This window comes from Salvelinus sp. IW2-2015, unplaced genomic scaffold (assembly GCF_002910315.2).
Source record: "Salvelinus sp. IW2-2015 unplaced genomic scaffold, ASM291031v2 Un_scaffold1248, whole genome shotgun sequence".
Taxonomy (NCBI): domain Eukaryota; kingdom Metazoa; phylum Chordata; class Actinopteri; order Salmoniformes; family Salmonidae; genus Salvelinus; species Salvelinus sp. IW2-2015.
Window position 1 is genome coordinate 170,021 of NW_019942796.1, and position 10,527 is coordinate 180,547.

General features: G+C 45.7%; 1 protein-coding gene across 1 annotated transcript in view; it reads left to right on the forward strand.

Moving 5' to 3' along the window:
- Positions 1–544: 544 nt before the first annotated feature.
- LOC112070169 (zinc finger E-box-binding homeobox 2) overlaps positions 545–10,527 on the forward strand; it is a 90,274-nt gene continuing 80,291 nt past the window's right edge. The window contains exons 1-2 of the mRNA XM_024137580.2: positions 545–731; positions 2,420–2,576. Coding sequence (XP_023993348.1) covers positions 2,504–2,576 — 73 coding nt within the window. The 5' untranslated portion in view covers positions 545–731; positions 2,420–2,503. The remainder of the gene's footprint in view (positions 732–2,419; positions 2,577–10,527) is intronic.

Here is a 10,527-nt window from a genome sequence, read left to right on the forward strand (position 1 = left end):
CGTTTTTATACAAAAATTACAGTGTGGAATGGCACAGAACAATTTCAATGAGAATATACACTCACTCAGTCAAGATAAAAAGGCAGAGGTATCCGCTGTGTTGCCTTTTAATACATGCCGGAAGGCAGCCATTTGCGTGCAGGTAAACTACCTGTGCGCTCCAATCAGGTACCTGGCGCTCCTTTCATATGCCAGTTTGGAGAGTAGTTGTCACCGCATTATAAATACCTTCTCTCTCACTCCAATACATTGCTGTTTTGTTTATTTTATGAAGTCGCTATTGGAAATCTGATGCGTGGGTAATTCCTCTCACATTTGACTCAAAGCACAGCCTACAACTGAMCAAATACAATCTCATGGGAGACAACAACTTGATCACGTTCTCCCTCTCCACAACAACGCGCACACATARTCCTCAATTATCCCTGCGCYTGAAGATAGGTGGCGTGTTAAGGATGTCTCGCGCCTCTATATTGCAGGAAAAGAAAAAGAGCGAAAAAATGTCATTAGAAGAGGCGTAACCCGTCAGTGCGCGTTCCCAGGTCTGTTTCGTGAAGTGGCTGAAAGAGACCAGTCCTAACCTGCCCATCAGGAATAACGGTCCCTCATCATCAAGCTATTTTCAAGGCTTATTACCAGTTATTTTCTTTGGATCCACGACGCACCCCTTTATCYTCTCTCTGTGACGTTCTGTCTTCCAACCAGCTGTTTAGAGGATCACACTGACACCGGTACGTGTATTTTAACATATTGCTATTTTGACATCAGTTTATGTGAATGAAACGTCAATATCTATGTGATTGAGGTAGATTTGCCATGCAGGTACTTCAGGTATCCGTGCGCCGTTGCGCAATTATCAAAGTTGGACAGCCTACCTGCTCAGGTGAGAAAGGTGCGCGCTGCTGCAGCAGTGGATAGAGCGCTATATAGGCCTACCTGCATCAACTGTGGTCTGATGCTCTCCTATATTCCCTGTATCCTTTCCGGGAAATCAAATTGTATTCGATGTTATTCGTTCCTATTCCTTTTGAGRTGTCCGAGTAGAAACGGGCGTAGGCTATTCGCGTTGGTTTGCCATCCATTGTATTTGTTCATTTTACGTATAGCCTTCTATTAGACAGATCAACAGACACTGTTTTTTATCCACATTCTAAATTTGTGGACAGCTCATATTATGTGTAGCTGGGGTTTGGGCAGTGACCACTAACATCTGCACTGTTGTGTGTGTTGTAGGCTATGTGTGTGTTCACTGCTTGTGCAAATGCCAAAGCCTTGTGAAAAAAAAAGCAATATGATTCGGTGGCAAACATTTCCAAATGTAAGTCTCTAAACTAGAAGACCCTCGTTTAGGCTATGCTTCTATCATTCTATTTCAATTGACTTTTCTGCGTATAATATTAAGCTTTTCCGTTTGTTGTCGTGTAAATGTTTATGAGTGTTTTTGTGTTTGTTTTCTTCTGTTACGGTTCGCTACCCTTTTAATAAAAACTCCACGGACACCACGTKCCTACATTTGAAACAACATTTAAAATCGGGTCTGATGCTGCTTTAATTTTTACCAATCAGTTTGAATGGTAGATTAAATACATTTGAACATATCATTACTATAAAGAGGAAGTTAGTCTATTTCCCCACATATTGCAACATTTGACACGTTTTTTTGTCTTGGTGAATGTGTCCAACATCCTTACATCATGCGTATAGTCTATCAAAATGATTAGGTCTTTCGCAGATACACTCATAAACACAGTTTGGAAAAATGTAAAATATACTCGAAATGACTGACAGGTTTTGAGACGAGACTATTTAGTTGAATCGAACACTTTTGCTTAACTTGATTGAGACAGACGAAAAAAGGGATTTCAGATAGTAGGCTGTGGCCTATTAATATATTTTGTTATAGATTAAAACTGAATCAATGTTTCTCGAGTGTGATACATTTGATGATGACAGCAAAGTTGCCTAAGACTGACAGTAGGGACAGCCATAACAAACCTTCAATATCAAAGACATCAACAAGTCTCAGAAGTTGATGTATAAGTTAAATTAGAAACTTGCACAGAAACATCCACCTTTTAATTTGAGGTTTCATACAATAATCGACATTATTGGAAATGTATGCCTTGCTTTCTTTCAGTCATCCTTGTAAGCTATTGAATGTGTCTGCCTGTCCGTCCTCCTCCTCCTTCTGCTCGGATTCATTGACAATCTGCCCGATTAGGAGACACATCAAAAGACCAGGCGACGGCAGACGCAGTACGGTCTTGTTCAAACTCCCTCTCCTGGACTTTAACCCATATGGAGTTTCGTTGAAGACTTTAGAGTGYATTAAAACGTTTTATTTCGTGCCCCTTTGGTTGAACGGGATCCATACAGTCATCTTGTCCCAACATTTGTCGCCGTTTTGTTTGGTTATTAGATATCAACCGGAGCCTGCCTGTGCTGCTGACTGAAGGAACCCATGCGGACTGTAAGCCATCTGATCTAGCCTAAACTCTTATCAATGAAGCAGGAGATCATGGCAGAGGGTCCCCGGTGTAAGAGGCGAAAACAGTCCAACCCACAGAGAAAGAACGGTAAGAACATGTTTTAAGTTAAATAAAATGAATGTTTGGGAACATTTGTAAGTTTTGCCAGCAGTAATTTGCGGGACCTCCCGCGCCTTGTCGCCTTTCACAGTTCGATTATAGTTTATATTCAGTGTAGACACTGAGAATGGGGTGGTTGGGTAAAAGTACACTACATTTTGTTGTAGTTTTGAACTTAATCACTATGAAAAGCATTTTCATGTTTACCTTTTGAATGAGATTATGAGCGTTAAAGTAAACCATCAAAGTCTCGAGCAGACTGTGTAAGAAAGGGATGTCAGAATGAGGCTCGAATGCGGTTCAGCGAGAGAGTGCTACTTTCTAGCAGGCAGGAAAACCGTTATTTGGGTAGGCCTATAGCGCTTCTCGTATGAATTGGATAAATCGGAAAAACCTGTGGATTAGGTAGAAACTGAATTGCGTTGGTAACTTTTGTGTGATTGTGACGTAAATGTGCTTTATCTCACGATAATTCAACACAGTTTCATTGTCGTGTGAATTGTGTTGTGTTGTGGGTATTGTGAAGTGTTGTGCTATAATTGCCATTCATAAGTGACTTGGTGCCTTTAAAGACCACGTCTTAGTTATTATATATAGTCTGTCAACTCGGAGTTAAAGGTCTTAAAGGTCTTAAAGGTCTTAAGTTAAAGGTCTTAAAATGGCCATGACAATAGGACACAGTTTCTGAATGTGTCAGTTTTTGTTCGGATCTGGTGCTGCACAAAGGCTACAGCACAAAACACAACACACCTCGTATAGGCAAGCTCACAGACTGACCAAAAGTATCCGAGTGCATTTCTGCTATTTCTGAAACGTTACTTGAGTTATGTGTTAACCTACAACGTTTAGAGGATATAGAAAACTCCTGACTTTTGTGTAGGAGTTGTGTTGGGAGTGATAGGGATTTTGCGWGGGGGCATCCCTTTTGACGCCTCAGCCATGTGTGTTATGCAAAGTTATATTTAATTCATGTCAATGTTGAACTGACTTGTTATCTCTTGTTACTTTAATATCCCATGGTATTACATGTTTGATGTAAAACTGATGTCACAGTAGTTTGTTTAATTTTCATTTTGTTTGATAGCACTATTGCAGCTAAACGTGTATTTTTGAAACAATCTTTGCATTTAAATTATATAGTTTTTTTTAATATCAAACATTTTCATTCGACTTATTTTGTTTACTAGTTTTTATTTGTTTATTGATTCAGTGAACTCAGTATGTTGTTCAGGATCTTTACTGCTGTCGAGCACGTTTCTGAACAATAAAGATGATACGGAAGTATTGCAGCTCCTTTTAACCGCAGATCGGTTTTTATAAAAACCAAGATGAGAAGTGATTTTTCGAATTGCAATGGTTTTGTTTAAATTTTTAAGACCATTCAGCCAATGTCAATGTGGGCAAAAATGAAGAGAAAAATAATGTTGACAATATTGTTTTGTCAGAGGCTATAACGGAGGACTGCTGCTACTGTTGTTTGTCCCAGGTGGCCACTTTTATTATTGATCATTTTAATGTGGAAATGTTTGTTTCCATCCCCCATTTAAACGGATTSCTTCTTCCCTGCGGGAGAATTTCATAGCCTCCTAGGTCTATATTTTAATATGCAATTTGTTATTTTTCGCTTGTATTTGCCTGAAAATATGCATCTAGGCATACTGTCYATGCAAGACATTAATGGTAGGGCAACAACAGCAAAACATGTGTCCCCTCAGTTGTGGTCTGGTGTAAATATGTGTTAATAAATAAATAAATAAATATGTGTTATTCAGAATGGATATAGTCATTCAGACTGAAAGTCTACTACAAAATACCTTTGCTTGTGAACTAGAACTTTTGCCAGTCTGAATATCTTTTTTTGCCTGTGGACAACTTTCACTCCGATGCAGTATTCCCATAGGGATATCTGCTATATAASGTCTGGAGGACCACGTGCATTTTATTATCGCAGAGGAACGCAGAACCAGAACTGTTGATATCTGTGTTTATTTGTTTTTCCATAATCCTCATATTCGAAATATGCGATTTATTATGTAAATGAAATTCACTATTTATAGAGTAAGTCCTACAAATTGTCCGTATGGCCTGTTGCATACAGGCCTACAGTATCTTGTGGTTAGGCCTATACTTCTCCTCTTGGGATGTTCCCCCCCCCCCACCTCATTTAACTCCGTGACTCCCTGGTCACAATCGGAGGTCACATTAGGCCCTGTGCAACTCGATATGCTCAGCCTGCACAACTTTGTTGCAGTTCCCCCCCCCCCCCTTTGCGATACGTCACATCCAGCTGTGAGGGGTCGTTCAGTTGTGTGAAGCAGCTGTCGAAAGCGCTCCATTAACCTCGCCTTCTTTCATTATTATTATATTATTATTTTTTATTTTTTTTTACACTATTTCAGCTTTCAAAGCCACAATTGGTGTACTAAAGTGTGTGAGGTAAATATAAATAAGACTGATCAAACACTAATAAACTGGACATGTTCGATTAAATCAGAAGAGCCTAGGCACCAGCAGTGTCTTGTTGTTGTCTTGCACACATTATATAGTCAGAGTTATAAGACTTAATACATGGGTTCATCTCAGGATTATCACAACATTCAAATGAAGGCATGGCTGTCATGGCCAGTATGCTGTGGGTCCATAACTGTCTCAAGACAATGGGTTTCAATGGAAGTGTGCTCCTATCATCAGCAGTGAGCAGTGTCAGGGTGCCTGCTGTACCATTCATGCTACATTTCTCACAAACATGCCATTGTCCTTGCTGCTGGAGACATGTGTCTGTGTTACATCTGCTCCTGAAACGCCCTCTACTGCTCATCCTGTGTCTCCTTGACCTGCCCCACTCCCCCAGTACTTTCTCCCTCTCCTCTGTGTGTGTGTGTGATTTTGTGGGCGGGACAGGTGTGCTGGAGTAAGAGCAGATCCCCACCAGCTGAAACCTGTTCCATAATCAATACCTCTACAAATACTCAGCCCTGCCACTTCCACGCTGCCAGATCGTAATCTCTGCTCAGTCAATTTACGCTTCTAGCCGTTTGTTACTGTTGTTCCTTGCCTGACGCTGTTTTCCACTCCGCTACAGTTCCGCCGCTCTGACTCTGGTCCCTGTCTCCAGTTCCACGTCTCGTCATCCTGCTACTCTGTCCTGGATTCCCCACTCTACTACTCCCTTGGATTCCCCTCCAGACCTGCTTACCCTGTCTCAACCCCTCTCGCTCCAGTCTCAGCCTCCGCACCTGGTTTCCTGCAACCCACCCGAGCTTCCCCTGGCCTGCACTCCATCTTCCCCCCTGTGTTTTAATAAATACCTTGGTTACTTCATCCCAGTCTCCTRGTCTGAGTCTGCTCTTGGGTTCCCCTGTTCCACTCTGCGTAACAGTACGATCTGGCCAAAGAGATGAAKCCAGCAGACTCTGATACTCTCCACCAAACCCTCGCCGGCCAAGGTGCCCTGCTCAAGCAACATGACCAAGCCCTAAAGACCCTTCTGGAGCACATCAATGAGTTTTCACAGAGCCTGTCTGACCTACAGGGCATACCCTTTGCCCAGAGCTCACAACCAGTTCCAAGTCATTCTTCTCCGCTCCGGGAGCCGTTCCGAATCCGTTACGATGGCAACCTCGGAGCTTGCAGAGCCTTTTTGGTACAATGCTTACTACTATTTGAGCAACAGCCCTATTCTTATGCTAGCGAACAGGCCAAGATTTCCTTTCTGATTTGCTGCCTCCATGGAGCAGCACTCTCCTGGCTCACGACAGTGTGAGAGAGACAGTCCCCCATCTGCTACTCCTACTCCAGAGCCATGGAGATAATGAAGAAAGTCTTCGACCACCCGGTCTGCGGTAATGATGCCGCTAAACGACTCCTGTCRCTCCGTCAATGCCCCTATAGTGTTGTTGAGATGGCARGTGAGTTTRGCGCCCTCGCTGATMAGAGCAGCTGGAATGAGGAGGCCCTTCAGGGAGCATTTCAGAATGTGCTCACGGAGACCCTCAATGACTAGTTGGTGTCCAGGGATGAGCCTGATGGACTTCATGAACTCATCTCTCTCGCTATCCACATCAACAACTGTCTCCGTGAGCGTCGGAGGGAGAGGGTAGGTAGGGTTGCATGCACCATAACATCTGCTTCAGTGCCTTGTCCTCCTTCTCCGACTGCATCCCATCCCAAGGCTATTCCAGATCCTGAACACATGCAGCTCGGCCGGGCCRGTCRCTCTCCAGAGGAGAGGCAARGATGAATCAGCGCTAGGAACTGCCTATACTGTGGCCAGGTTGGTCACTTTGTCTTCACTTGTTCCCTGCATCCAGCAAAAGAGGGGGCTCGGCAGTAGTGGGGGATATACTGTTTAGCCAAATCGCCTGCCCATCTTCCCCCAGACKCCTACTTGAAGGCAACCTTGTGTGGCAGAGCCAGGCTTTTCCTCTGTCTGTTCTCATCGATTCGGGCACCGACAAGAGCTTCCTGGACTGAGGTGTCAATAACCAGTTGYGCCTGGACACTGTCCCACTCGATTCACCGCTCGATGCTAACGCTCTCAATGGAAAGCTCCTCGCCCGTGTCTGTGAGAACCYTCCCTGTCATCCTGCGTCTCTCTGGAAATCACCAGGAAAAGATCAGTTTCCACATAATCGATTGTCCTTACTCTCCCCTGGTTCTTTGCCATCCATGGTTAAAGCTACCCAACCCACAGATTGACTGGACCGCCTGAAAGGTAACCACTTGGAGTTCATTTTGTCACTCTAATTGTCTACATTCTGCCATCCCCTCTGCCTTGTCTGTGCCCAAGGTCATTCTAGAACCTCCGGACTTGTCATCAGTTCCTCCCCATTATCACGATCTAGCTCCTGTGTTRAGCAAGCATCACACCCTGTCGCTGCCGCCTCATCGGCCGTACGACTGCACCATTGACCTTCAGACCCTCAGACCCTCTCCCCAGTAGCCGGTTGTTTAACCTCTCTCGCCCCGAGCAAGAGGCTGTGGAGAGGTACATCCAGGATTCTCTGGCTGCAGGACTTATCAAGCCATCTTCCTCCCCGGTGGGTGCTGAGTTTTTCTTTGTGAAGAAGGATGGGTCACTGAGGCCGTGCATAGACTTCGTGGGCTGAATAATATCACAGTAAAGAACAAGTACCCCTTGCCACTCATCAGCTCTGCTTTTGCCCCCCTCCATGATGCCACGGTGTTAACCAAATTTGACTTCTGGAATGCCTACCACCTTGTCCGCATAAGAGAGGAAACGTGTCAAACGATGTTTATATTCAATCCTCAGGTTGTTTTTAGCCTAAATAATCGATAATATTTAAACCGGACAATAACGTCGTCAATTTAAAAGGTAAACAAGAAACGCACTCTCTCCGTCTCGCGCATGAAAAAGCTCTGTGACACTTTAGGGTCSACTCATTSAGACTGCTCTTACTTCTTKATTTTTCAGAATARAAGCCTGAAACAATTTCTAAAGACTGTTGACATCTAGTGGAAGGCATAGAAACTGCAATTTGAGTCCTAAGTCAATGGATACTGTAATGGCATTGAATAGAAAACTACAAACAAAAAAATTAAAAAACTACTTCCTGAAGAATTTTCTCAGGTTTTCGCCTGCCAAATCAGTTCTGTTATACTCAACAGACACTATTTTAACAGTTTTTGGAAACTTCAGAGTGTTTTCGATCCAAATCTACCAGTTATATGTATATCAATTGGGCCCGAGAAGCAGGCAGTTTAATTTGGGCATGCATTTCATCCAAAATTCCGAATGCTGCCCCCTACCCTAGAGAAGTTAAAGCTGTGAGTTCCATGCTGCCTCGGTGTCTTTCCTTTGTTKTATTATTGCACAGGGACAGTTACGTATGGACCCCACCAWGGTCATGGCAGTCAAAGATTGGCCTGCGCCCCCAACCTGAAGCAGCTACAGCGTTTCCTGGGGTTTGCACATTTTTACAGACGTTTCATCCGCAACTACAGCCATCTGGCAGCACCTCTCACCACTCTCACCTCCACCTCCACTCCGTTCCACTGGACTCCTGAGGCAGAGGCAGCATTCCTGGAACTCAAGCTTCGCTTCACCTCCGCTCCGGTCCTTACTCAGCCCGACCCAGAACTCCAGTTCATTGTGGAGCTGGACACCTCTGACACCGGGATAGGTGCTGTTCTGTCTCAACGTTCCCCCTCTGATCAGAAGGTCCACCCATGTGCATTCTTTTCCCGTAAGCTCTCACCTGCAGAGAGGAATTTTGACATCGGAACCCGGGAACTCCTGGCAGTTAAGCTGGCTCATGAAGAATGGCGTCACTGGCTGGAGGGCTCTGTACCCCCCTTCATCGTGTGGACTGACCATAAAAACCTGTCCTACATACAGATCGCCTAACGTCTGAACTCTCGGAAAGCCAACTGGGCCTTGTTCTTCGGTAYATTKAATTTCACACTCACTTATAGCCCCGGTTTGAAGAATACCAAGCTTGATGCCCTCTCTCACCAGTTCACCACCGACAACACGAGTACCGAGCCAGGAGCCATTGTGCCATCCACCTGCATCGTTGCCACTGTCGCCTGGGAGATTGAGTCCCTTATCCGCAAGGCTCAGTAATGCTCTGTTTGTCCCAGTAATGCTCTGTTTGTRCCAGATTGTGTTCGCTCTGATGTTCTTCAGTGGGGCCATTCTACCCACCTCACCTGTCACCCTGGTATGAACTGGACCCTTGCCTTCCTGCGTCAACYCTTTTGGTGGCCCACCATGGAGTGAGATGTCCGGGAGTTTGTCTCAGCCTGTTCGGTTTGTGCCCGGAATAAAACCTCCACTAAACCCACTTCCGGTCTGCTTCGCCCTCTTCCCATACCGAGTCGCCCCATGTCACACATAGCTCTGGACTTRGTCCCTGGCCTTCCCCCATCTAACGGTAACTCTGTCATCCTCACCGTTATTGACAGGGTTTCCAAAGTGGCTCACTTTATTCCCCTCTCCAAGCTCCCGTCCTCCAGGGAGACTGCGGACCTGTTAGTATCCCATGTGTWTTGTCTGCATGCAAATTCCCACTGACATCGTTTCCGACAGAGGACCCCAGTTTACCTCCCAGGTATGGAGATCCTTCTGTTCAGCTCTTGGTATCAATGTCAGTCTTTCTTCTGGATATCACCCCCAGACCGAACGGACCAACCAAGAGATGGCGACTGCCCTACGCTGCATGACTTCTGCTAACCCTTCCTCCTGGAGCGCTCAGCTACCCTGGGTTGAAAATGCCCACAACTCCCTCACCAACGCCTCGTCAGGTATGTCACCCTTCAAGTGTGCTCTGGGTTACCAATCCCCCTTGTTCCCCGCCCAAGAGGTTGCYGTTCCCTCTGTCCAGGACCATCTGCGCCYTTGTCACTGTACCTGGAGGAAGGCCCGGGCTGCCCTTCTTCGTGCCTCTCACAGGACCCAGTCCCAAGCCAACRGTCGCTGGGCCTCAGCTCCAGTCTACACCCAGGTCAAAAGGTATGGCTCTCATCGAAGGACCTGCCATTGAAAGTGGGATCGAAGAACCTTTCCCCCCGATTCATTGGTCCCTTTGAAATTGACCATGTCATTAACCCCTCTGCTGTGCCCCTGAAACTCCCAGCCTRTATCAGGATCCATCCTACCTTTCATGTATCCCTGATTAAACCTGTCTGCTCCAGTCCCCAGTCTCCTGCTGCAGCGGCTCCTCCACCCCCTCGGCTCATCTATGACCATCCTGCCTATACCGTCCGGCGACTTTTGGATGTGCGCCGTCGGGGTCGCGGCTGGCAGTACCTGATGGACTGGGAAGGATACGGGCCTGAGGAGCACTGTTGGGTGCCCCGCCGTCACATTCTGGACCCCTCCCTCTTACGTGATTTCTATACCTCACACCAAGATAAGCCTGGTTGGGTGCCCGTAGAGGGATTGGGTACTGTTACATCTGCTCCTGCCATGCCCTCT